At 40.2% G+C, this 27,918-nt stretch overlaps 2 protein-coding genes across 5 annotated transcripts in view; one reads left to right on the forward strand and one right to left on the reverse strand.

Annotated features, from left to right (window-relative positions):
* Positions 1-2,877, reverse strand: part of FAF2 (Fas associated factor family member 2) — a 28,395-nt gene extending 25,518 nt beyond the window's left edge. Inside the window, exon 1 of one of the 3 annotated variants that reach the window (XM_083357027.1) lies at positions 2,792-2,877. In XM_083357027.1, coding sequence (XP_083213153.1) covers positions 2,792-2,854 — 63 coding nt within the window. In that variant the 5' untranslated portion in view covers positions 2,855-2,877. The remainder of the gene's footprint in view (positions 1-2,791) is intronic. The other 2 variants (XM_083357025.1, XM_083357026.1) reach the window with 2 other exon arrangements.
* Positions 2,878-7,316: 4,439 nt separating this feature from the next.
* Positions 7,317-27,667, forward strand: CLTB (clathrin light chain B). 2 transcript variants are annotated; one of them, XM_083355722.1, is made up of 6 exons: positions 7,317-7,929; positions 13,326-13,375; positions 17,080-17,197; positions 23,001-23,112; positions 23,518-23,571; positions 25,752-27,667. In XM_083355722.1, exons 1-6 carry the CDS (start codon positions 7,743-7,745, stop codon positions 25,921-25,923), a joined length of 693 nt encoding a protein of 230 aa, XP_083211848.1. In that variant the 5' UTR covers positions 7,317-7,742; the 3' UTR covers positions 25,924-27,667. The 2 variants fall into 2 exon arrangements, with proteins under 2 accessions (XP_083211848.1, XP_083211847.1); XM_083355721.1 differs by lacking the exon at positions 23,518-23,571 and having other exon boundaries at positions 7,330-7,929; positions 25,752-27,660.
* Positions 27,668-27,918: the final 251 nt, after the last annotated feature.

Below are 27,918 nucleotides of genomic sequence, written 5' to 3' on the forward strand. Positions count from 1 at the left end.
TTATTAAAATACCAGGGAAGGAGGGGAGTCTGGTTTGGTGGCAGAAGTGCCTCAGATAGGAAGTCCATACAGAAATTGGTAAGGACAGCCGAGAAGATCATAGGAAGCTCCCTTCCTGGTATTCAAGATGTTGCTTATAAGCGCTATGTGCTTAGAACTCAAAGCATTTTGAGAGACCCCACATACCCACTTTATGGTCTGTTTTCCCCTCTGGTAGGTTGTTAAGTATTTTTAGCAGGACTACCAGATTCTGTAATAGCTTTGTTCCCTATGCCATCCGTCTGGTAAGCTCACAAGATTTTTTTTCTCACCATGCACATGTATACATAATCCATACCAGACTGTGTTGTTTCTCTGTGTCAATATGTGGGTATATGCATAATTCTGTATTTATTTATGTCATAGTTATGTAGTGTATATTGGAGGTGGTGACCCTGTGAGAGCTGTATGCAATGAAATTTCATTTTAATGTATGTCAATTAGTGTACATTCACAATGACAATAAAATTATTCTATTCTTCTATGTTAATCTATAGCAGCCAAAAATCAGAATGAGTTTGGTAGTTCCTTTTCAAATTAAACACATTAATAAAACATGTTTATGTGAACTACAGCTCAGCTACAACTACAACTATGGTTCATAAAAAGTTATGGTCTCGTCCCAGTGACTGATTCAGATTGGTTCCTGTGTGAAAGATTATGTCTATTATTAAAATATATTAGTCTGAAAAGATGCTACCAGACTCTTTCTAATTTTTAACCAGGTATCACAAAATCTTTTAAAAATCACCATGTTCTCTTCAACAGATACAACAAACAAACAAAAAATCAATTTGCCATCAAATTTCTTCTTAAAATAACCATAAGAACCTAGCATGCATGGCTTTATCAATTCTGCCTGCAGCACATTAAGCAATCAGGACAGTGTAACAGTAGCTAATAAAATTAGGGCTACGTAAAATGCATAGGGACGACACAATTCTATCATTTTGGAACATTACCAGTATTAAGTATGATTTATAGCAGTGATTGTGTAGCCTCTATTTGATATAACAATCAAAATCTTAACATAAGTATTTAGCTTTCCTCAATCTTTCACTAACCACATGTACTGTATCTGCTAATTCCAAAAACATGGATGAAAGCAATGCTGGCTAGGTGTTCTCAGAACTACAACCTCAACTGACAAATTGGGAAAAGCTAATGTACAGAATTATGCAAAATGTATTTTCTTTTCTGTTCAACATTAAGTGTAATAGAAATTGATAACGAAAGAAGACCAGACACCTTAATGCCCAAATTCCAATTTAGGACAACACATCTATTAAACTAATTACAATGCATAACTTTGTTTGTAATTACTGGTTACAAAACAATACACAGACCTTTGAATTATAAATAATCCAATAGGCCAAATACTTAAAAATGTTAGGAAAAGAACAGCTAGGGTTGAAATTGGATATCTATATAATCAGTGGTATTATGGAATAACAAAAGATAGGTAACGCTCAGCTTCTTCTTTTATGGGCCAATGTGGAAATATTTTCAAGGCAGTTGAGATGGTAGGGCTTAGAATAAACACTGTCCCATAAGACCTATCCAAATCCCTCACAATGGTGGGTGGATTTTTAAAGTCATATCATTTTTTTAAATATTTCAATTGTAAATATTCCATGTTATATTTGTTTCTTTTTCATAAACCAAGAATAATAGAACAAAAGTTGCATATGCAGGGAAAAACAACAATCCTGTTCTCACTGTAGTCATATTGGAAACTGCTGTGAAAACCAAAAGAAACTGAAGGAGGCAGAGACAGACCTGACTTAATAGGCCTTCCCACATTTATCATAAAAGCTAAATATAAGGCAGTTATAAATTGTAATGCATGTAACAATGCCATACTCTGAATTTAAAAAGCGTGACTTTATAGGAATGATCTATAGTTTTTAAGGTTATGTATTTAAGATATATACGCCATCAATTAAAACTAATTAGGAATTCTCAAGGGTTGCCAACTTTTCTACAAGTTGTTGCCAAAACTGTCCAGGGTGATATCCTTCCAAATATGCTTATGGTGTAGTAAACACAAAAACCTTATTCTCTTTACTTGCTCTACAATGATTTCTGTGTACTGTATAGCTCAGTGTCCTAGAACAAGATAGAATATAGGAGTAAATGCTACACATTTGTACATTTGGTTAGGAGGAATCCATTTAATTCACTACAGCTTATTCTAAAGTAAATATTCATAATGCTGGGCTCCATGACAACTTATCATTTAGGGTTGTCCGATCAACCAGCCTGGAATGGACTGGAGTTTTCTTCTAACATACCAGCGCATTGACTCACTTCCTGTTGTCTTTAATCAGCCTACCGTGCGATGGATGCTACTATTAACGAATTTCGAAGGCAACGTATAAATAAGTAGATTTCAAGTAAGCTCCGAGTTTCTATTACAGATTCTCCTCCCGCCCGCAATTTCCTTTTTTAAAAAAGAAGCCGTTCGTTTTACGCAGAGCCTCCGGCAGAAACCACACACGCAGGCAGAAGCCTTCACCGAGGTCTCCTAAGTCGAGGAGAAAAACTGCCTTTTTCCAAGCACTACCGTCCCATACAGCCGTCCCCACCGCACATGGTCCCGCTGCCATCCCAACGCCAGCAGCAGCGAATGGCCAAGTTGCTCCCGCTTTTCCCTGCACGCTAGAAAACCCCGACGGACAAATTAGATGGGGCTCGTCGGCCTACTTCCATTCACCCAAGTCCACCCACCCGCCGTGCCCCGGGCCAGCACCTGGAACTGAAGGAGCTTCTCAGTTTGGTCCGCCGACAACTCCCGCTCGTCCGATGCCGCCATTTTGCCGCCGCCTCTGACCCGCAGCTGCGTCACTCTACGGATATGACGCAACAATTCGAACCTTCCGTTTACGCTCTACCCGTACGTGTCACCATAGAGAATAGAGCTAGCTTTCGGAATCTTATTACAATTCTATGTGTGAGAAACGGGGACCTTTTTGGGTTTTTTTGCTAAACGATGGCAAAAAAAAGAAGATATCCCGCATTTTATTTTAATAATGATTAGTTAGTAGTATATTACCTATGAAATCAACGGAAATAATCTTTTCATTCGTCTTAATTTGGTTGAATGCACAGTTTTCAGCACATAACCAGCTGGAGAGCTTTAGCGGGTAGACTTACCAATGACGTCTCGACGTGTAACCCATAATTAACACTGCAGGTTAGAAGTGGAACTTAGGCTAGCTTAGATTCGAGACAAAACGCCAAACTATAAAACGATTCCGAGATTGAAGTCTACGATCACACCGATAGATCATATTAGCGAGCGTCCCGCACAGCTTCCGGTTTTATTTATGAGCAGCATCTTATCCTCTTGAGAATTTAGAGTGACACGTGTTATGCGAATGAATGGAGCCTAAGATATGCTTGCGTGTATTTCTGTGCTGAGGCGGTACTCAGTTTAGTTACATTTTTATTGGACACTGAAGTATGCTTTCTTTTGAATAGCTACCGCTCTGTCTAGGAATGATGGGAATTGGAATCCAACAGCAAATGGACCGTGTGCCTATATGAATTGTCCGCTGACAATATAATTTCAGGTGATCGTCGTTATAATCCTATTAAAAAGCGCTAGGAAATCACTGGGAATAGATCTACTTAGGAACGCGCGCTACAAGACACTAAAACCAAACTTTGTGCTTCAGTTTCCGGGAGTTTTTTTTTTAACTTTACTGGCCTCTAGAGCACGAAGATTTAGCCTGCAGCTGAAACAGTATTCAGAAACAATTTCACTATTCAAGTTAGAAGGAAATGGTATTAGAATATTAAAATTTGAGTGCAATGCCTATTAAGCAACATCAACAAAAGCGTATAAGAAAAATATACTAAGCCAAGTCTGAACTGTTCTGATTTTTCCACTGAAAAGGTGTGTTACGCAGTATTAATCAAACACCAGCCATCTATTGTAAGGGAAGGAAGATGAATCATGCCATTGAAGCTTTGATTATAAGCTGCAGTAAATTCACACCTGGGTAGGAGCATTTCCAAATGAAAGAAAGATGAGTTGTCATGTATCCCTCCCCTTCCTCTTATCTTCAATAAGAATTAAGTGTGACACTTTGTTCTTCTTTTACATACAATATTTGCAAGGGTGCTTATTTCCATTTGGGAACAACCAAAAAATGGATGTCCAATGATTGGTTTATTTCAAAGAGACTGACTGTATAGCAATGATAGGGAAGAAGAATTCAGCACAGGCAATCTGAATCTGAAGGCAAAATCAGAGAAGAAATCCAATATCTTACAAAACCTCTTCTTTTGCTCTTCCTTTGCTGGGGATGGATCTTTAATATGCGTCTGACTAGCTGATACAGTGCTGTGCATTGGTTGAACTCATCCAATATGATTTGGTTCAGTGCCTTATGCAAACCTAGAACATCTGGTTCAATAAACTAGAAGTTTACTGTGTCACTTAAACATCTTCATCTAAGCTACTTTATCCTGTTATGGAAGGAGAGAACTGGGGAAGGGAATTTTGGAGGGATGAATCAGAAGCCAGTGCATGAGTGTTTCTTCCCTTCAAGGGAGCAGTGTGATTTCTAGGCAAGATAGGTGGGAATTATAGAAAATTAGGGGAATTGTGATAGCACTCTGTCTCTTTTAATAATAGCTGTATATGAATAGAAACCAAAGAAAGAAGAGAGAGACAGATGTCTCTTATCCATGATCCTTTCAAATTATACAGTAAATTCTCACAGCAAAAAATGTGGAAACAAGTGTTAGAAAGGTATAGAAGAGTTTTCCTAGGTTTATGTTTGAACCAGAGACCAGGATATAACTGCATTGAAGTACAGATTGGTTTATAGTAAGTGCTGGAGGTAAAGACAGTCATAAAGAAGGGAGGGATTACTGTATAATCCCTCTTTATATATTTTTTCAAATTACAGTATACATGTGATTTTGGTAGCACAATCATTTGATTGCATATAGTATGCAATGCACCTAGTGAGATTGGTGAGGCCACAAGTATGATGAGGCAGGACTATAAAGCCTGAAGCTTTGAAAGAACAAAGAGATAATATTTCATGAACATAATTACTTTCTAGGGAGTCACTTTGCTTTTGCTTTCCCAGAACTCTGCTGGTTTCTCAGTATCTTTTCCCAGCTTATCAGCATTCCATGACCTTCTAAATGTTTTATGGCTGAGTTGACAGTTTTATTCCCTGAGAAAAGGTTAAGGCTTTTGGCTCATCCCATATTTGTCCTTCAGGAAGAAATGAATGAATGAGGATATTGGCAATATGGCCAAGTTAGCACATTACTAAAAAAAAACCAAAAAAACTATCCCTCAAATTGAAACTGTGTGACTTTTTGAAAAAAATCATTAAACATATAGAATCCCCATTATCTATTGATGTGTTTTAAAGCTGCAATCTGATGCCTACTTACTTCAATTTCATAGAATTTCTGTTAGACTAAGTCCATACAAAATTACAAAGGTAATAAATACTTCAGGGGTTTTTAACTAGAGATAATTAATCTGTGTTTTACATTTCCCTGAATATGGATTCTAAATTAAGGTTAAGGTTCCATTTGCTGAATTGCAGCTTTGTTCAGCTATGTTGGACGACATTTTTCATAAAATTCAAATTATTAGGAGGATATATTGCATAGTCTGTTGACTAGAGGTAACTAAGAAATATATTGAGACATAAGCTTTCATAAATAAAACACTATATCAGGTATGCAAGATAATTCTCTGTAGAATCATAGATATGTTTCAGCAATGTGGTTCATGATACATTACAGAGAACAGACTCATTAGTGTATTCATTGGGACCATATTCAGTCATAACAAGCTTGTTTGTAGCTTAATGCAATGCAGAAACCAAGGCAATTATGATTAATTAGTAAACTAAGAATAGTTTGCATACACTATTCTGGGATAATGTACTGTATGAATCCAGTTAATATGGTTTATAAAGCATGATTTAATAGCTTAAAGTTTGCAAAGCATGGTTTAGTATATTGTGTGCTCATATCATACATACATGCATAAAAGTCTATCAGTGAATAAACTGACCCTCTATTTTTTAATCAAAATACCATGAAAACCACACCACTTATGGACCTGCAATTTTGGTTAAAAATCCCTGCTTATCCATGGATGGGCTTATATCTGAGCATACATGGGAAAGATGGGTATTTTTAAAAGTATTACTGTATATATTCATGGATAAGCCCAACCCAATTTTGAAGGAGTATTTTGGCACCTAAATTTTTGGTATATCTGTGAGAATGTACAGTGCTTGTATAAACTGGCATATTTATTCTTATTCTTAGCCTTTCCTCTGTTGAGGTAAAATAATAGCCAACCATCCTTCAGCAAGCAGGAAACTATACTAGCATGAAATATCTTGCTTGCATTGGTGATTCCAATCATATCTCAACTCGAGTCAACAACACTGACTCACTGAATGGTCTGTCCTGATTTTTCATGTGTAGCTCCTGATAAAGTTGATTCTGCCAGCTCTGCTGTCCCCTACATCTTTTCCACATATCTACTTGGTGGGAAAAACATCCATCAATCATGACACTGTAGCAGGATTGGGGCACCTTTGGCTCCTGCACCTTGTCATTTCCCTGTGCCCCAGCTGTGACATCCCAAGTTGAATATATATTTTTTAAATAATAAATTGGAATCACAAAGAGAGTTCAATCATAAGCAGTCTCTTTATTTTTAATCTCTATATCTTTCCTTTGCTTTCTAAAGACCACAAATGCCATCTTCTGGATTCTCATGGGTGCTGATCCAGAGGTGATGAGATGGGATGAGATAGTCTCTATTTCATTGTTGCAGCCTTGCACTAAATTGACAAGGAGCATAGTGTTAAAACATCCACTGCAATCTGACACTGTTGCACAATTCTGACAGATGACTGGCCAGCAGTGCTATATTGAGCTCTCTAGAGAGAGCTGATCAGGGCTGAGTGAGACAGTGCTTGACCACTAAATACTGCTTTGATCTCACCCTCCCACTCATTGTTCACCTGATTTGGTTAGACAGGTGGTGCCATCAGCTTAGGGGGGGAAACATTATTTTAACATACAGCAATACAACTAAGACTTAAACTGGCTTATTTGTAGGTTATGGGAACATTTTTTTAAAAAAAGGTTATGGCTGCATATGTTTAGATGCCAGGAGAAAAGAGACAAGGAAAGCAGGCACGCAAGCAAGCAAGTAGAACTTTTCAAGCAGCTGACTTTAAAAAGATTGTACACTGCTGTTTTATTCTCTGGCTTGGCATCACCAAAGCAGCAACAGAGTCCGTCCTTTGTAGAGAGCACCTCTTCGGAGAGTATCACGATGCTGTTGAATTTTGGGATGCGACAATATTCCCAACAATAGGATGGACGTTCATCCTCCCACGCCACAGCTCCAGGGAGCGGCAATTCAGAGCTGATGCTGAAGGAAATCCAGGGCGGTCGCTGCTTCCCTCTAATGGCTCCGGAATGCGCTAGCAGCTTGGCGGGTGAGGTCACCTCCTTTCGCCGCGTCAGTCTCCTCCCGCAGGCGCCGCAGTGACAGCTGAGCCGGCGGTTCCTGGTCGCCCACTGCTCGGCTGGCCGGCTCCCGGTGCGTCTCTCGGCCGCCGAGGTTGCGGGCGCTGCTCGACGTGCCCATTCCGGAGGAAGGCGGGCTTTGAGAGCTGCGGGAAAGGGCCGTCATGGCGGATGACTTCGGCTTCTTCTCCTCCTCGGAAAGCGGAGCAGCCGAGGCCGCCGAAGAGGACCCGGCCGCTGCCTTCCTGGCTCAGCAGGAGAACGAGATTGCGGGCATCGAGAACGACGAGGGCATCAGCTGCGCCGAAGGAGCCGCGAGGGGCAGCCCGGAGGCCGCCGGGGAGCCTCGGGGTGAGCGCGCAGGGCGAGGGGGAGGCGGGCGAGCGGGCGGGCGGCTCCTTCACACGTGGCCTGCCCGGGTACGGCGCCGCGGGACCGATGGGGCGGCATGTCGGGAAAATGGGGTCTTTCCGGAAGGGCGCACATCATCAGTCATCAGCCATTTCGGTGGCTGCCTAGCCTCAGCCTGCCAGGGAAAGCCAGCAAAAACTGAAGAGTCGCGTGCTGAGGCCGCATCCAAGCCAGCAAGTCCAGTGGGTGATGGGAATTGTACTCTTAAATACATCTTTCCGAACAGGTTGCCTCTGGTGCATTCTTGCCAGTCTTTCTAGAAGGCGACTTTTGTTCTTAAGTTGTGAAAACAAGCCTCAGCCACAGGATGTTGTTGCTGGGAGTTAGGACCAGTCCTACTCCCCCTTAGCTCAGTCGACCTCAGAGGGTTGTTGTGAGAAGAAATAAGAGGAAGGGACACTGCATGCACTATCCTGAGCTCCTAATTTAAAGGTAGGATGTAAAGTTTTGAGGCTCCACAATAGTGACTTCTATAGCTGCGCCATAAATCGCAACTGGGATTATGCCTTTGTATTAAGCTATCCAGTCGCCTGATTTTGTGTTGACTTCGTGCCAAAGCAGTTAGGGCTCTCCTGTGAACTGTTTGAACTAACTATGGCTTAGCACAAACAAAATACATATGAGATTACTCTGAATCTCTGCTCTGTGGAACTAGCTGATTTTTCACCCTCCCCCTTTGGAGCCAGCTCTGCGTCAGGCACCAGCTATGGGTTGGGTTTCTCAGAAGAGGCAAACACACCTTTGACTCTTCAGTGCAGCCTTAGATAACCACAGAAGGAAAAGAGAAACAAGCTTAGTCGGTAATGTAGGCCTTGCAGGAGCCACCGAGAACACTGTAAGATCCATCAGGAGCCCTGTTTTTGTAAGTAATGCTTTCTTTGGCTAAGACAAGAACAGATAGCATTTGGCCCAAGCACTGGTTTGGGGAAAATTGCTGCAGAAAGAAGAGGTGACAATTAGAAGTTGATGTATCATAGGCATTTTGATGTTCTTGTTTAGTTTTTGGGAGGAGGCTTCACAAAGGTTGCCAGACCAGATCTGGGTGCAGCCCAATATTCAAAATGTGGGTAATATCAGGGGAAAGAAAGTGACAGAAAGATGTTTCGCAACCCCCAAATACTATTTTTCATTGATAGCTGAATTCATCTAAAGCTCTGTGTTTTTACACTGTCATGCTTTCCTACTAGTTGGGACATCTGAAAGTTTAGCAGACAGACTTTTCTGTACATTGCCAAAACAAAGCTGCACTGGTTAATTTCTGTATGTCCTACTGCTGCTGGAAGTGCAGATTCAGAGCAAGTAAACAGGTCTGTTCTTGCTTCTCCCTATGGCAGCTGTCAGGAAACCTATCTGGTTTTCCAGCAAGAAATTTAAGCTGTATGGATGCTATAGAGATCCACCTTTATTTTTTTTTCTTGTTCATTTACATTTTCAGAGTGGAGAGCATATAGTTTTGTCTGGGTCTCACGTTGGAGACTTTGGACTTCCCCACTAAGTGGAGGTGGTATATAGCTTTTTCTTGTAAATTGTGATGTTTGCTACTTACTGCTAGGATACAAGTTGTTTCATTCTATACAAGAAAAAAACTCTTTAGTCACAGCTTCTCTTTCCATACTTTATCTGGTCCTTTCAAACCGATGCAGGAGAGGAGCCCAGAATCCCAGGAACTGTTTAAACTGTTGCTAAGGATTTCTTAGCACCATACAGACCTAGGGCTACTGTATTGGACTTAGTCTGCCAAAATCCAGATAGCTGCTAGATGTAAGAGATTGTTTTATCTCTTCGTTGTCTAGTGGTCAGCCAGATATTTTTGAAGCCCATATCTTATGGCTATATCCAGGTCATATTCAGTAATTTCTCCTCTGGATTGATTATTATTACTGAGTCCAATATTATGGCCATATGTACATAAATCTATATTTTTATCTATGACAGTTTTTTATTTCTTAGGGTTTTCCCTGAAAGCGTACGGTCTGCTTTTTTTCAGATCAGTCAAGTGTTGACCCATTAATTGTGACAGAAATTGTCCGACTGGCTTGCTGCCCAAGCCCGACATGATGAACTGAGAGAGAATGACTGGCTCAAAGTCACCCAGCCAGCTTTCATGCCTGAGGCTGGATCAGAACTCAGTTTCCTAGTTTCTTCCCTAATGACTTAATTACTAGACCAAACTGGCTTTTTTTAATCAATAAGGTAAAGTTCCAGGATCCTGGAATCCATTTGAGCTGAGTAGCTATTAAATTCACATAAAAAAACTATTTTTAAAGAAAGTCAGGATGCATGACTTATTTTTATTTTAGTTGCCCATTGTAAAAGATAAGTTAAGCAATAGTGTGGTCTTATGGTAACCTATGTGCTTTATAACGATGTATGGGTTAAATTCCATGTTTCCCCCAAAATAAGACCCGGTCTTATATTTTTTTGCCTCAAAAAGGCACTAGGTCTTATTTTGGGGGGGATGTCTTACCTTAGGACCGCCGCAGTAAGGCCTCCCACACACTGATACTTGTCGCCCTGCGCTTGACTTCTTCAGTGGCCACTTGCCGCCACTTGCGGCCAGACACCATGTGGCACATTGTGCCAGTGCCTCGGGTTGCGGCAGGACGGCGTATGATGTTTCACGCCTGTGCTGCCAGTTGCAGGTGATGCTTCAGGCCGTTTGCAGGAGGCTGCATGGTGATTTGGGCCCATTGCTGCTGCTCATCGCAGGATGCTGCACGGAGTTTTGGGTCATTGTCAGTCGTGGCAAGATGCTACACAGCGCTTTGGGCCATTTGCAGGAGGCCACATGGTGCTTCAGGCCATTGCCGCTGGTTGCAGCAGGACACCATGTGGCGCTTCGGGCCATTTGCAGGAGGCTGCATGGTGCTTCAATGGCAATGGCCTGAAACTCCATGCAACATCCTGCCGTGACTGGCGGCAATGGCCCAAAGCACCACATGGGCTCCTACTGCGACCAGTGGCAGTGGCCTGAAGCACCATGTGGCCTCTGGCTGCAAGGAGCGACAAAAAGCCTGAAGCGCCGCGTGGCATCCTGCTGTGACTGGCAGCACCGTCATGAAGCACCATGAGGCCTCCTGCAAACGGCCCAAAGCACCGTGCAGCCTCCTGCTGTGAGGAGCAGCAACAGCCCGAAACTCCACATGGCATCCTGCTGTGACCAGGGAACAGTGTGACAAGCCACTTAGCGTGACAAGTGTTGGTGTGTAGGAGGCCTGCTTGCGGCGGTCCTACTGGTAAGGTGAGTGGGTGTGGGGTGCGTGGGGCAGCTCCATCCCCTTACCCCCACCCTATATTGATTTTTAGGCATGTACCTCACCCCAAAACTAGGGGTTATTTTCAGGGTAGAGCTTATATTAGGCCCACCCCAAAAAATTAAGCTAGGATTTATTTTTGGGTAGGTCTTTCAGGGAAACACGGTTCTAGCCAAACGCAACAATTATTATACTGTATGTCTAATAAAGTGTTGTTTAAAACATAGTTTAGTATGATATATAATCCTAGTTTGGTAAAATGGAGCTTCAGAAATAAAGTTATCTCATAGATACCAAATGTCACATATTAAAAAAAATCACTTGAATATTGGAAATTCAAGGTAAGCTCAAGAATCTGTAGCATTTGCCAGCATCAGGACAGGATAAATTTCTGTGCTCTTCAAACTAAATTTAATTTATTGAATTTATATACCGCCCTTTCCCGAAGGACTCAGGGCGGTTTACAGGGTATAATTCTTAAAACATTAATACAAAAATTAAGACCAATTTAAAAAAGATTAAACTAAGTCCCTGCAACATGTAAAACCCCAGTTAAAACCCCAATTAAAACTCAGCCTGAGCCGGAAAGCTTGAAGAGCCAGGTCTTCAGGTCTCGGCAGAATGATCGAAGGTCGGGGGCAGTCCTAAGCTCCGTAGGCAGCTGGTTCCAGAGGGCGGGTGCCCCCACAGAGAAGGCCCTCCCCCTGGGTGTCATCCGCCGGCATCCGCCGGCATAAAGAATGGGGGGTGGGGTGGAGGATAAATATTTCCTTCCACTACAGTCTAGGAGTAGATTAATCATATCTAGAGCTTGATCACTTTCAGATTTTTAATATTCGTTTCAATGTCAGACTACATAGCTGTTTCTTAGGTATGGATTATGGGCATTTTAATCCAAAATATCTAGAGGGCAGTAAATTGTTCTAATGAGCTATACAGTATAAAATGTCACTGTCTACCCTTTTACCATTTTATGATCCCAACAGAAAAATGTCTGTGTGAGAAAATGGATGAGTGCAAAACAGAATATGCAGTGCATGAATCCAGCTATTGGGGCAGATAATTTTTGATTCATGACAGGATTATATTGAACCAAATCGCTTCTGCTTATTTAACACAATTGTAAAATAAACTATGGACTATTAAATGCATAGACAACAATAATCCTATATACAGTTTAGATATGGTGAATTTTACAAATCAGTAGCCCCAGAGTACCAGAGCAAACTGCAGATGAATATTAAACCATTTTTAGTTAGCCAAACATGATGTCTACAACCTGATATGAGATGAAATTATAGTTAAAATGCTTTAATCATAATTTGTATTCATGATTTCTGATACATTTATTCATCTCTTATATGGCTAATTTTCCATTCTGGCTTTTAGACATAGAAATGGATGGCTATAACATTTAATAATTTATTCCATATGTTTCTATACCACTTCAGATGTACAATGCTAAGTGGCTTATTGCATAAGTCATATGCAGCATCTCTGCTGCCTCATCTCATTTTTTTAACCACGACAGATATGGATAGAAGTGAAATGAAGACATAAATGTGGCAAGGGAGACTCAACCTTCTTCTATCCTAAACTCAATAGCCTTACTACTTGGGCCATTATTCTTTGTAGCATGAAAAACTACAAATCAAATATATTCATTCTTTTCCTTGACTTGAAAGTCTGAAAATATCTCAGAAAAAGGCAATGGCAAACCACAGTTACATTACCACCAAAAAACCTTACATGGATGTGACTATGAAGATACCAAAATTCTCACTTTGCAGGAGATTTTTTTTCTTTAACAAATTGTTTCCCCCCCCTTCTTTTAATACTCTCCCAGATTTTTGATCTCAGCTCTATTGGAGGCCCATATCACCTTTTACAGGTCTTATGTGTTCCTATTCCTTAGCTAAATAGCTTTATCCCCCATCTAGCCAAACAGGGAAATACTTTTCAAAATAAAGTCTGATGCTGGTCTGTCTTTTGCAGGTTAAACTTTGCAAGTAACTGGTGGCTGAATGTTTTCTCTTACACTTGAATGTTGAATAATACTTTAATATTTTCCCTTTGTTGCAGTTAATTTTGAAAACACAGGAGGAACTACTGTGAACGGTGATGTGTTTCAGGTGAGAGTCTGAACTGACTGTAAATCATATATCAACTATGTTCTGTTTCAAATAAAGATGTGAATGCTGATCCCTCTTGAAACAGCCAGAATAAACACAAATGAAATAGGTATTTTCAAATAACTTTAGTCACATGCTTCCAATGTCAATAACACATGGTTACAGCACTGATCCATCCGGAATGCAAGGTTGAAATTTGAAACCCATCTCATTAGGTGAAAACATGATGATCGTTCCATCCTGTGCAAAGCTACATGATGAAGATGGAGCGTGATATCCCTAGCCATGCCAGGGATTCATTCACCCAGAGCGATTGAACGAAAGACAAAGGCAGGAAGTCCTACCATAAAACTTAAAACTCCACCCACTTAACTAAGTAAGCATGGTATTCACTAAACAGTTAGACTACAATTCCCATAAGGCATCTCTTGAGGAAATAACATTTAACCCTGTGAATGCTACATGTTCTTACATACATTGCTGCTAAAAAGGCTGTATTAACCCTATAAATGCTGAACACACTAACACTGTTCTTAATTCCTAAACTAGATATAAAATGGAGCAGCTGTAAATATACTGGTCCAGCACAAACTTTCATAAGTTGATATAATGTACAGAAGAATAGCTGTAATCCAACCTTAGACCAGTCCCACACTTACTCGCACTGATTATGTTACCTGGTCTGATAATGAAACGTCTGCAAGCAACCAAGATCAGAGAGTGCCAAGAACTCTGCAGTTCACCTCTGAGCTACAGATATTCTCTTCTATAAGCATCCCCTTACCCTAGATATTGGTGACTACCATTTCCATAGTTCCTTTTCATTGGTTGTGCTGATAAGGGCTGATAAAAATTAAAGCCACAAAAATGGTGCTTATCCATGTTCCAATCAGTCCTCTACAGTAAGAGCTTATAAACATTTCTTCTAAAACCAACCAGAAGATTTGAAGGCACTGACATTATTGAGGGAGATGATTATGATTGTAAGGAGAGAATGACTTAGACGGAGATAGCTGTGAAGTTGAACATCCAATTAAACATAGACATGGAAGTATAGAAAGGACAGCGCTGACATGGATAGCTTTTTTGTACCTTGTAGGTGAGTCAGACCTCTGCTTCCATTTTTTTCAACAGATATGACCCTTGCTAACTGGTCTGGAAGAGGCTAGATTGGAAAAGACAGTAACATTCTACCAGATCCAAAAGCCAAAAAAAGGCATTGTTCCTTTTGCTTTAGGTTTGTACTGAGGGAAGCATGAATCAGTCCAATTATGTGTATGTTTATTTAGCACTAAATCCATTTTAATTTTGTGGGACTAACTTCCAGTAAATTGAACTGCTACATTACTCTCCTTCCGATATAAAATTTGAAAATTCCAGTGCAATAATTCTGTCTTTCAGTTAAATCAAGCACTTCACAAATATAAACAAACTAGCATTGTTTCTTTATTTTGGATGAAAGAATGTTGACCTGAAAATTGCAGGCATATCCTTATATTATTAATTCCAACCTTCACCCGGAAAGCATTTTTCTGTGTGGTTTTTATCTACTTTCCCCCTCTATCGTGGAATAATGTAAATACTCGAAAAAGACAATAGTTTCTTTGAGGCAGTGCTCTGACTGTACTAAATAATCTGCATACCAAGATAATGATTATCGAATAGCAACTTTGTGCCTTTTTACATTGTAGAGGAACCCTGTTATGTTACTAGAATCGAACAGTACACTTCTCTTTTTTTTTTTTCAAGCAAAATCCTTTATCTTCCTCGCTTTTCTGTATTAATCCTGCACTTATAGTGCAGTGTGTGGGGGAAATCATTTAAAAGAGTTACTAAGGCGGATCAGAGGCATAACTGTTCATGGGATACCATTCTACAGCAGGACATATGACAGCCTCTTGTCTTCCTGAGATCAGTGGGAAAGGCAGTTGGCTATTACTGGAACTTTTGGCTTCTTCTTGGCGTGATTTAGAGTCACATAATTATAGTTTGATTTATGTAATTATATTGGCAACAGTAGATCATTTCTGAAAAACCTTGCTGAGAAAACTGCAGGGACGTGTCCAGGAAGCCTCCAAGAATTGGGCATGATTCAACTGAAGAAAAAAAATATATAGAAACTTTAGCTTACTCAGGGTTGAGTTGGCATGTGTTCAACCCTATAAGTAGCAGTATTATAGAAACAGTTTTCTAAGTGCACATGCTCCTTTCTTTTTCTCTTGCTCCTGTCTCTTAAACAACCACCTTCCCCATACCTTTTTTGGACTGAGCAATCTGCCTCCCACTCTCCTCCAGAGAAGGCAACTCCAGATGACAATTTATTATTGTAACCTACCTAATCCAGGGATGCGGTGGCTCAGTGGTTAGGATGCTGAGCTTGTCGATCAGAAGGTCGGCAGTTTGGCGGGTCGAATCCCGAGTGCCGTGTAACAGAGTGAGCGCCTGTTACTCGTCCCAGCTTCTGCCAACCTAGCAGTTCGAAAGCACGTAAAAAATGCAAGTAGAAAAATAGGGACCACTACGGTGGGAAGGTAACAGCGTTCCGTGCGCCTTTGGCGTCTAGTCATGCCGGCCACATGACCACGGAGATGTCCTCGGACAAGCGCTGGCTCTTCGGCTTTGAAACGGAGATGAGCACCGGCCCCTAGAGTCGGAAACGACTAGCACGCATGTGCGGGGGAACCTTTACCTTTACCTTTTACCTAATCCAACTTGAAGCTGTAGGAAGGTGAACCTGATCTAGCCCAACCTGAAGCAGTAGATCCAGAATCAGCATTCCTATCTGCAGTGTATACAACTCAGTTCTCTTTTATTTTGGAAGGTGCAATAAGAGGTACAGAAGAAAACTAGCTAGCCTTTTGGATGATTCTAGATAAGTTGGAAAGTTTGTTCATAGGATCATTTTGTTTATGTAAAAACAAGCTACAGCACAGGTTTCTGGAAATAACTGCAGGAACCTGATGCTGGACCCAGCATTTTAAAAATTATGGTCTACAAACAGACTCTGTATTGAGGGGTTCCTCTTAATTTTGCAGTTGATTTATTTAATTGCTACTATTATTGTCCTTTACATGAAGATGACCACCTTTAGCATTTCCCTTGTGATTTCAGCCTTAGCTTGTGAAAATGGTTCTTACCATGACAACAGTTGACACAAATGGCAGTTTTAAAACTCAACTGAAATCAACACCTGGTCAGAGAAGATTGCAGCAAGACATTGGCCCTTTAAAGATTGTGACATCATAAGAATTGTATCACAACGGCTGTCTTACAGCTATTACCCCTTAGAATTTCAGGAATTCACCTGAAGCACAGATATGAAAATCATGTTGGCAGTGAATGACAAGGCAAGTTCATTAAGAGAAGGCAGGTACATGGCTGATGGAGATGTTCATGAATCAGCTTAAATGTGTAACTTTGAAAAGTATCTGCTTTTATAAGACTGCAGCTAATTGCGCTAGTTTCTGCATGAGGGAACCCTCAGAGTGTCCTCATATTCTCAGTTTTCTATATCACATTCTTTGAATTAACTTTGGAGGAAAATACTGGATTATGCTTAAACAAACCCCCAATCTGTTAGGATTAGGATTTGCCTATAATCTTATGCAAAACTTTTTGACAGGATTGGAGACTCCTATGTTCTGCTTCCTAATCATTCCTTGTTGGGGGAGACCAACATTTCATCCAGTTTCTTTTGTCCCAAGGAATCCAACGGACCTACAGATTCCTATGCAGCCATTGCCAGAGCTGACCGATTGACACAGGAGCCTGAGAGCCTTCGCAAATGGCGAGAGGAACAGAAAAAGAGACTGCAGGAGTTGGGTAGGGATAAAAACATTTGCTCAGAAGTTGAGCTGGAGTTCAAATATAATTATACTCATGTAAATTATATTTTAAATTGTATTTTAAAATTGTATTGCGTATGGGAGTTGCATGTATAAGGAGAATTTTTGTAGAGCAGGAGAGAAGATGGTGGAGAAGAGATTGAACCAGCAGAAAAAAACTTAAAGAATGCAAAAAATGCTGCTGGGATTTGTTTAGAAAAGGGTTTGTGATACAAAAAGAAAGTATAAACTGGGCAGCAGAATTGAAGAGGGCTCCCAGATTAGGAGAATAGAGAAAATGAATGTAAGTATAATCAGGAAGGGGGAAGAGAAATAAAGATAACACTGTAGAATAAGAAATAATGAGGACTTGTGGTTTGCCATGGACGCCTGGGAGACGAGCTCCGTCTCCCCCGTCCAGTTTCGGATCGCTGGGGGACCCTGAAAAGGGTTGAAAGTTGCCCCGTAGAGGCGACCAGCAAGGAGGGGCCATTGCGGGAGAGCTGCAACTCCCACTAGAGTCAGCAAATCCCTCCAAACCGGCGGATGAAAGGCCAACTATAGAGATATGGTCTGCCACAAGGCTGAAGACAGCCGAAGTCACAGCTACTATCTGGCATCTTTAAAGCAGCATGGAAGAGACTGAGTGAGATCTAACCCTCTTGCATACTAATTACTTATTTACCTGCATAAGCTGCTAAAGTATTTTTCCCCCTGTGATGAGGGAAGGGGGATTTTAGCTCTCCCTCCAGAAATAGTGGCGATCAACTACCCAGGGGAGTTTAAAATGTTGAAAAAATGCTAAGAACCTAATTGGAACTCTATTTCCTAAAATTGGTGGATTATAAGATTTTTAATTTTCTATTTTTACTGTTCCCTGATTTTTATTCCTATTTTTACTGAAGAATTGGGGGGTTTTTCCCTTTAAAATAAAAGATTTTTTTTTAAAAGATCAAAATAACTCTAGAGTGTCATCTGCTGGCTGAATTTGAGATTGTAACCTGTTATTGTCTAAGAGGGATTTGTTGACAGCTTAGAAAAGAGATAACATATATTTAACCTTGAAACACCACCTGGAAGAAATTCAGCTCTGTTTTTCACTTAGTGGACTTTCTGATTGTAAGTTTTCGGTTTTAATATACTATAATGGAAGAAAAACAGGAATGGACTTTTCCTACAGAGGAAGAACAGCAACAAACTTTTTGTATCCTAAAAGCGATTATCCTAACTCTCCTCACAGCTGGAGATGAAATAAGAAGCTGCAGGAAAAAACAAGAAAGCAGCCTGGACATTCAAACTCAAGCTGTGATTTCAACTAAAGAATCATCTCTACAGAGGTCTACAGAAAAAGTGGAACAATTAAATGCTACGACAAAAGATTCAACTATTCAACAAATACAGATAATGGAAGATACAGAAAAGAAATTGATAATAGAGAAAAAGGAAAGGACTTTTCTTATAAATCAGAAGGAATTTGAAGATTTAAAAGAAAAACAGATGAAAAAGAAGATAAATACTTCAGGACAGATCAGCTAGTCCTCTTTAAAAAATGGCAAGTGGATGGTCTTTTCAACGCCAAACAATAGCTGCAACAACACAAGGAGATCTGCTTGATGAGTTTAAAAGCAAAGACACGGAAGATGATTTGGCAAAGAGAAAAAGCTAGAATAAGACTGAAAAGAAATGGGGTTTTGATTTACACATAAGATTTAAAGTAGAATATATACAAATGGATAAAATATGTACTCTGAACATAAAACATTGTAATGGTGTGAGATAAAGAAAATTTTGGTTATGCAAAATTCAGAAGTACAAATATCAAAATAAGAATTTTATATTGTTTTATTAATTTATGAAGGTAGATGATAAGAACCTATATATTAGATGTGTAACTTCAATACTAGATTTTGTGAGGAATGGAAATAAAGGAATTGTGGATAATTAAAAATCTGGAAAAAATAAATGTTAAATTTAAATATTAAGGGACAATTAAAATTGGGAAAGGCTTATTAGGTCACTGATGGGTTAAAAGATTGAATGTTAAAACAAGATTTGAATATAAGATATTGTAATGAGCTGAGACAAAGAAAAAATTTGGTTAAATTAAACTTAGAAGTACAAATACTAAGAATTAAATTTGAATATTGGTTTGTGGTATAAACGTTAAGTTATAAAAAGAAAAAATAAGAAATAATGAGATATGTTATGTCAAGTTTTACTTCTAGCATCAGCTGAATAAATGCATCAGTGTGATGATGTAGCTAATAAGCATTCTTTTTCTGCTTCCTAACTACTGTAGTATTTTTGGTTTTTGTTCTATAAATTTCATGTGTATGTCAGGCTATACCTTTGTCATTCATGTTGTTGTTGTTAGTTGCGAAGTCGTGTCCGACCCATCGCGACCCTATGGACAATGTTCCTCCAGGCCCTCCTGTCCTCCGCCATCCTCTGGAGTCCATTTAAGCTCACGCCTACTGCTTCAATGACTCCATCCAGCCACCTCATTCTCTGTCGTCCCCTTCTTCTATTGCCCTCAATCTTTCCCAGCATTAGGCTCTTCTCCAGTGAGTCCTTCCTTCTCATTAGGTGGCCAAAGTATTTTGAGTTTTAGCTTCAGGATCTGGCCTTCTAAAGAGCAGTCAGGGTTGATCTCCTCTAGGACTGACCAGTTTGATCGCCTTGCAGTCCAAGGAACTCGCAGGAGTCTTCTCCAGCACCATAGTTCAAAGGCTTCAATTCTTTGGCGCTCAGCCTTTCTTATGGTCCAACTTTCACTGCCATACATTGCAACTGGAAAGACCATAGCCTTGACTATACGCACTTTTGTTGACAGGGTGATGTCTCTGCTTTTTAGTGTGCTGTCTAGATTTGCCATGGCTTTCCTCCCGAGGAGCAAGCGTCTTTTAATTTCTTGACTACAGTCCCCATCTGCAGTGATCTTGGAGCCCAGGAAAATAAAATCTGTCACTACCTCCATTTCTTCCCCATCTATTTGCCAGGAATTGAGAGGGCCAGATGCCATGATCTTGGTTTTCTTAATGTTTAGTTTCAACCCAAGTTTTGCACTCTCCTTCTTTACCCGCAACAAGAGGCTCTTTAGTTCTTCTTCACTTTCTGCCATTAGAGTGGTATCATCTGCATATCTTAGGTTGTTGATGTTTCTTCCGGCAATCTTAATTCCAACTTTTGATTCATCTAGCCCTGCCTTTCTCATGATGTGCTCTGCATATAAGTTAAATAGGCAAGGCGACAGTATACAGCCTTGCCGGACTCCTTTCCCAATTTTGAACCAATCAGTGGTTCCGTGTCCAGTTCTCACTGTTGCTTCTTGGCCCGCATATAGATTTCTCAAGAGACAAATAAGATGGTCTGGTATGCCCATCTCTTTAAGGACTTGCCACAGTTTGTTATGATCCACACAATCAAAGGCTTTAGCATAGTCAATGAAGCAGAAGTAGATGTTTTTCTGGAACTCTCTAGCTTTCTCCATGATCCAGCGTATGTTAGCAATTCGATCTCTAGTTCCTCTGCCTCTTCGAAATCCTGCCTGTACTTCTGGTAGTTCTCGATCCACATACTGCTGGAGTCTAGCTTGTAGAATTTTAAGCATAACTTTACTAGCATGAGAAATGAGTGCAATGGTGCGATAGTTTGAACATTCTTTGGCACTGCCTTTCTTTGGAATTGGAATGTAAACTGATCTTTTCCAATCCTGTGGCCACTGTTGAGTTTTCCAAATTTGCTGGCAAATTGAGTGTAGCACTTTTACTGCATCATCTTTTAAGATTTTGAATAGCTCAGCTGGAATACTGTCACCTCCACTAGCTTTGTTGTTGCTCAGCTTTTCTAAGGCCCACTTCACTTCACATTCTAGGATGTCTGGCTCGAGGTCAGTGACCACCTCATTGTGATTATCAGGGACGTTAAGCTCATTCTTGTATAGTTCTTCTGTGTAATTTTGCCACCTCTTCTTAATCTCTTCTGCCTCTGTTAGGTCCCTGCCATTTTGGTCCTTTATCATGCCCATTTTTGCATGAAACGTTCCTTTCATCTCTCCAATTTTCTTGAAAAGATTTCTGGTCCTCCCTATTCTATTGTTTTCTTCTATTTCTTTGCATTGTTCATTTAAGAAGGCATTCTTATCTCTTCTAGCTATTCTTTGGAATTCTGCATTTAATTGGGCATATCTTTCTTTTTCTCCCTTGCCTTTCGCTTCCCTCCTTTCCTCAGCTATTTGCAAAGCTTCCTCAGACAGTCATTTTGCTTTCTTGCATTTCATTTTCTTTGGGATGGTTTTGGTTGCTACCTGTTGTACAATGTCGCGAACCTCTGTCCATAGTTCTTCAGGCACTCTGTCTATCAGATCTAATTCCTTAAATCTATTTGTCACCTCTACTGTATATTCAACAGGGATATGATTTAATTCATACCTGACTGGCCTAGCGCTTTTCCCTACTTTCTTTAATTTAAGCCTAAACTTTGCAACAAGAAGCTCATGGTCTGAGCCACAGTCAGCTCCTGGTCTTGTTTTTACTGACTGTATAGAGCTTCTCCATCTTTGGCTGCAGAGCATATAGTCAATCTGATTTCTGTGTTGACCATCTGGTGATGTCCATGTGTAAAGCCGTCTCTTGGGTTGTTGGAAAAGAGTGTTTGCTATGACCATCGTATTCTCTTGACAAAATTCTATCAGCCTGTGCCCTGCTTCATTTTGTACTCCAAGGCCAAACTTGCCTGTTATTCCAGTTATCTTTTGGCTTCCTACCTTAGCATTCCAATCCCCCATGATGATAATGACATCATTTCTGGGTGTTAGTTCTATAAGGTGCTGTAGGGCTTCATAGAACCGGTCAATTTCATCCTCTTCAGCACTGGTGGTTGGGGCATAGACTTGTACTACTGTGATATTGAATGGTTTGCCTTGGATTCGAACTGAGATCATTCTGTCATTTTGAGGATTGTATCCCAGTATTGCTTTTCCTACTCTTTTATTGACTATGAAGGCTACTCCATTTCTTCTGAGGGATTCTTGCCCGCAGTAGTATACCTGATGGTCATCTGAATTAAATTCACCCATTCCTGTCCATTTTAGTTCGCTGATACCTAAGATGTCAATGTTTAGTCTTGTCATCTCTTGTTTGACCACGTCCAGCTTTCCTTGATTCATGGATCTTACATTCCAGGTTCCTATGGAGAAAAAATCTTTACAGCATCGGACTTTCCTTTCACCACCAAACAGCTGAGCGTCCTTTCGGCTTTGGCCCAGTCGCTTCATTCTTTCTGGCGCTACTAGTACTAGCCCTCTGCTCTTCCCCAGTAGCATATTGGACGCCTTCCGACCTGAGGGGCTCATCTTCCAGCGTCATATCGTTTTGCCTTTTGGTACTGTCCATAGGGTTTTCATGGCAAAGATACTGGAGTGGTTTGCCATTTCCTTCTCCAGTGGATCACGTTTTGTCAGAACTCTGCTATGACCTGTCCGTCTTGGGTGGCCCTGCACGGCATAGCTCATAGCTTCATTGAATTACGCAAGCCCCTTCGCCACGACAAGGCAGTAATCCATGAAGGGGCAGTAATCCATGAAGCTTCCTATAAATGGAGACTAATATCTTTCTCTTAACCTGAGAACTTTACAGTTCTTTATGAAAATATCTATCCAGGGTATCTCTCTTTTGCTGGGGATAATGGAGATGTCATTCAATACACCCGGATCGTGCCAGGCTAGATTTAGGCTAGTTAACTTGCTAAGACCCTTAGGAATTTCCTTTCTATCTTTCACGATATGTTTTTCTTGGTTTTAGATGCTGCTTCTAAAGTATTAGAACAGGAATGGCGTGAAAAGGCTAAGAAGGACTTGGAAGAATGGAACATAAGGCAGAATGAACAAATGGAGAGGAACCAGGCCAATAACAGGTACAGCTAGGAAAAGAGTTTCTTTACTTGTTTATATCTGGATCTGCAACAGGTGAAAGGGCATCCTACTGGATGTAAATTTTAATTGAATTAAACATTTGTTGGTTATGTAAATAAGGTAATCTTGGGAGGGTTAATTCTAGTTCTTAGAAGCTAGCTGTCTCTACACCAGGTCTGTTACTGTGGGGGCATTATGACAAGCAGTTTACTTCTATAAAATATTCTCATTTTCTTTCCTATACATTTGATTAATGAACCTCTAACTCCCTGAGCTACTAATGCTTTCAATTAGCATCTAGTTCTGCCTCTTCCTCTTTTAAGGGTATTACTAATCTATGTTTCTCTCTTTAACTCTTTGCTTCCATTCTGCTCTGCCTTTTCTCCTGTTACTGGACCCTGCCACAGGATTGCTGACAAAGCCTTTTACCAGCAGCCAGATGCAGATGTGATTGGCTATGTGTATGTCTCTCTTGCTCATTTTTCAGGGGGTGGGGGTAATTTTTCTCAATGGGACCATGCATGCGGAGCTCCAGTGTGTGCTTTTTGCCTCAATGTTTCTTAAGAGCAAAAATAGGCCCAGAATTGCCTCAGTTCCTTCTTCTCATACTTCACTGTGGTGTGAAGAATAGTTATTGTAACTATGTAGTTTTCTGACTCCAATCTTGCTGTAATATTTTTTACTTTCCACTTTCTATCATCCATAATTAGGAGATATATATATATATTTTTATATATATATATATATGGATCTTTGGTCATTCGGGTTTTTCCCTGCGTAGAATTGAAGGTGTAGGATTATTATATATAATTATATTATATATAATTATAATTTTTGGTTAAGCAGAAAGGTAAGGCATAAATTGATGGAGTAGTTGGGAATATAAAAGCTTATATATATAGTAGAGGAGTGATGGAGCAGTCTATGAAGTGAAGCAGCAAAATGGCAAAGGTATATTCTCTTATGCCACAGATTTCTTATGAAGAAATACCTACTAGTATTTTGAAGGGCCTTAAAGACCTGGCTTTTGGGCCAAGTCTTTGGAGAGGAAAATGGATATCCCCTCCTTCCTTTCTGTTCCCCTCTTTAGTTGACTTTCTTGCTATTTCTGTGTCTTTTGATAGTTTTTTTAAAAAATGTTTTAACAATTGTAAACTGCTCAGAGTCAGTGGGAGTTGGGGGAGCATTTAACTTAAATAAATTGCTATTATTATATTATTATAAGGCTTATGATGATTTATAATTGCTTCAAGGCATGTCATATAAGCATCTCTTACATAGGCCTACATTGTAATTACTTTTCTATTTGTTTTTGTGCAGTACCAGATACTAGTCTGGCAATGTTCCTCATATTGCAGAATCTAAGAGATGCTGCTTAAATACTGTATATCAAACAGTTCGTGAATCCTATATTGTATGCTCCTACTGTCCTTCCAATAAGTTGCAGTGCTTCTTTTAAATAATCATTCTAGTTTCAGGTTTGTCCACGCAATTCATTTCAGGGTGTACATATTTTTGCTCCTAACCCCGGTTTCAAGTATGAGGTGTATATCTTTGCCATCTCTGTTGTTACTCATACATATATTTATTGTTTTCCCCTCTTATTTATTTTTTCTTGTTTACTTTCTTGTTGAGATAGCAGAAAACCTAGAGTACTTGTCAGGCCTGTGATCATGATTATCCATGTGCTAATAATAAACTGCATTTAGCTCGTAGTGTATATCTATACACCCAGATGATAAGGCTGTCAGAATAATAATAATAATAATAATAATAATAATAATAATAATAATTATTATTATTATTATTATTATTATTATTATTATTATTATTATTATTATTTTATTTATATACCGCCCTTCTCCCAAAGGACTCAAAGGGTGGTGAACAGGGCAGACATATAAAAAATACAAAAATACAAAAGTTAAAAAGAATTAAACATATGCCCAACTGAAAACAGTAAATACATATATTAAAAATGACAATAAAAACCCAACCCATCCCCCATCAGGCCAGGCCGGCTTGTTCAAATAAGTGTGTCTTCAGATCGCGACGGAAGGAGCGAAGGTCGGGCGCCATCCGGAGCTCAACTGGCAACCGATTCAATAGCTCCGGGGCGCCCACAGAGAAGGACCTCCCCCTGGGGGCCACCAATCAACATTCTCTGATCGGTGGCACCCTGAGGTGGCCCTCTGTGGGAGCGCACAGGGCGGAGGGAAGTTGATGCCAGCAGCAGGTGCTCCCTAAGGTACTCCGGACCCATGCCATGTAGGGCCTTAAACACCATTACCATGCCTTTACATGGTGGTCAGTGTTGCAAAATATGTTAGTCAGAATATTCCTTAAAAGAAGGAAAATCAGTTCTGGGAAATCCTTTTTGTTACAGATCTCAATGGCTGTGTTCACCTAACAGATCGAATCACAAACCAACCAAATTTAATCTGTTGTGTGATACAAGTCAGGCCTGTCTAATTAATTTATATTGAGCATACTGTGTGAATGCAGAAAATGTGGTTAGTTTGATACCTTACAGTTCAGTTAAACAGTAGTGAACGTTTTATGCCAATCCAGACCTTATCTGGAGGCAAACATTCTTGCAATTCTTTTCTGGCCTGACAGTGTCTTCTCTTGCCTTCTCCAGAGCCTCAGAGGAAGCCTTCCTAAAGGAGTCCAAGGAAGAGACGACTGGCACTGAATGGGAGAAAGTAGCCCAACTCTGTGACTTCAATCCCAAGAGCAGCAAGCAGTCCAAGGATGTCTCACGCATGCGCTCGGTGTTGATCTCCCTCAAACAGATCCCTCTGGCCCGCTAGCCTAGCTGAAAAGAGGCTGAGGCTGGAGTGAGGGTACTTGGTGGCTCTTTTGCCAGCCAGTTTAGCACCACCACCACCACCACCGCAGGCTTAGAAGGCCACCAACATGGGGAACAAACAAAAGCATCCCGCCCCTGCCTCTTTCTCTCTTCTCAGTGTGTTCCTGCCCCTTCGATTGGGTGGCTGCCTGTATCCCTCCCCTTGAATTTACTTTGCTTAAAGGGTGCACTGACATCTTTTTACACATATTTATTAATGGTGTGGTCCTTGGGCAACTTCTCTCTTCCCTGCTGCCTTCAAGAAAAGTCACATTCAGTATTGGGTCATTCAGTTTCTCACTCCCCCAGTATTGCCTCTATCTTCTCCTCTCAGACCTGGCTGGTTTAATAGGTTAAAAGCTTCATTCCTCTCTCCAGTCATTTGTACTCAACCTGGGGGGGGGAGATGGGGGGGCAGTGCTAAAACTGAGCTTAGGCCTGGGCACAAAATTCTAGTCCCAGTTCTGTTGCTGTTCTTTTTTTTAACCTGAGTGATGAGCATGATTCTCAGGAATGGCCAGCCATTAGAAGATTGGGACTTGATTGTGTTTCCCACTCGTGCTGGACGTTGCAGGCACAGTCAGATTGAAGAGACCTCTTAAAAAATGAGTGCTTCAAGAGGAAATGTGCAGAAGAGAGAGAGAGAATGGACAACTGAAGTAATAATAGATGTGTGTGCTACATTTTTAATGGCAAACCTAAAAATGAGATTTGTATGAATCTGAAAGCTACAATCCAACCTGAAACCACTGCACAAAGAATTGCTTGCACTGAAGAGAATGCTAGTTCTCTTTTTGAGATAATCTTTAGGCTTAGTTGATGTCAAGGAAGAATATACAAGATATACAAGCAGATTCCTTCGCTTTCACTCCTCTCTTCAAAGGTTATTCCATATTTGCTTAAGGATACACTAAATGTATAGCTACAATGTAGAGTTAAACTGGATGTTATTAAAAGGTACCTTTGGATCTTTTCCACTGAGATAGCTGTAGATTTAAACAAACAGAAGCCAATTCTTCTGGTTTTGCTCACATAACTAATACACTCTGCTAAATACTATGTTTTATGTTCACATTTTCTTGGCATTTAGTGCCATAACATACAGTGATACTTACTCCCCTGTAAATATGTTTAAGGTTTCAGATATAGATATGCCACTATTGTTCCAGAAGACACTTGCCCTTTCAGTTTTTAGGGGCTTTGCATCAGCAACTCATGTTCTTGCTACTATGATGTTTTCCATTCCAGATACCTAGAGGAAGTTTTGTATCAGCAGCAATGTCAGACGATGAAAGTTTTTCCTACTCTTCCGTTCCATACTACTAGCTCAGATCTGCAATCTCTTTTGCTGTAATTAAAAAAGAACCAACGATTCTAATTTCCCTTTGGGTGTACATTTTACTAGAAGGGGGGGGGCTTGGCTCCTTTCGTGAAGATTTCTCACTTGCACGTACCAATAGAAATACAAAAATTCATAAGTGTAAGACTGTAAGATTAGTTTTTGAAAATGTGGTTTTAGAAAGACTGGGCATGTTACTTCACCTTAGCTGTTGTGTAGCAGGATTGAAATACCTTCATGAGAATACAGCATATGCAGTTATGTAATGTTCACTGCATAAGGTAGCATAGGTTTGCATATGCATTTTACTTGTAAAAAGTCCCAATGGAGTAAATTCAACGTGTGATTTTTACATAGTAAAACATTTTCAAAATCCACAATACATTGAAATTACTAGCCCAGGGAAGACATCTTTTTTCTCTAATTTGATAACTTCGGTATTTTTCAGAAAGTGGTATGATAAAAATAATCCTTTGAAGATCTGACAATGTTCCCCAAAGGGGTTTGGGGGGGAGGGCATATCATTTGGAGGTAGTACTATCAGAGGTTGCTTGTGCTTTTTGTTACTCATCAGCTGAAAATAAGTTGGGCTGAAACTTACTCAGCACAAAGCATTGT

Source organism: Vipera ursinii, assembly GCF_947247035.1.
Source record: "Vipera ursinii genome assembly, chromosome: 2".
Lineage (NCBI taxonomy): Eukaryota > Metazoa > Chordata > Lepidosauria > Squamata > Viperidae > Vipera > Vipera ursinii.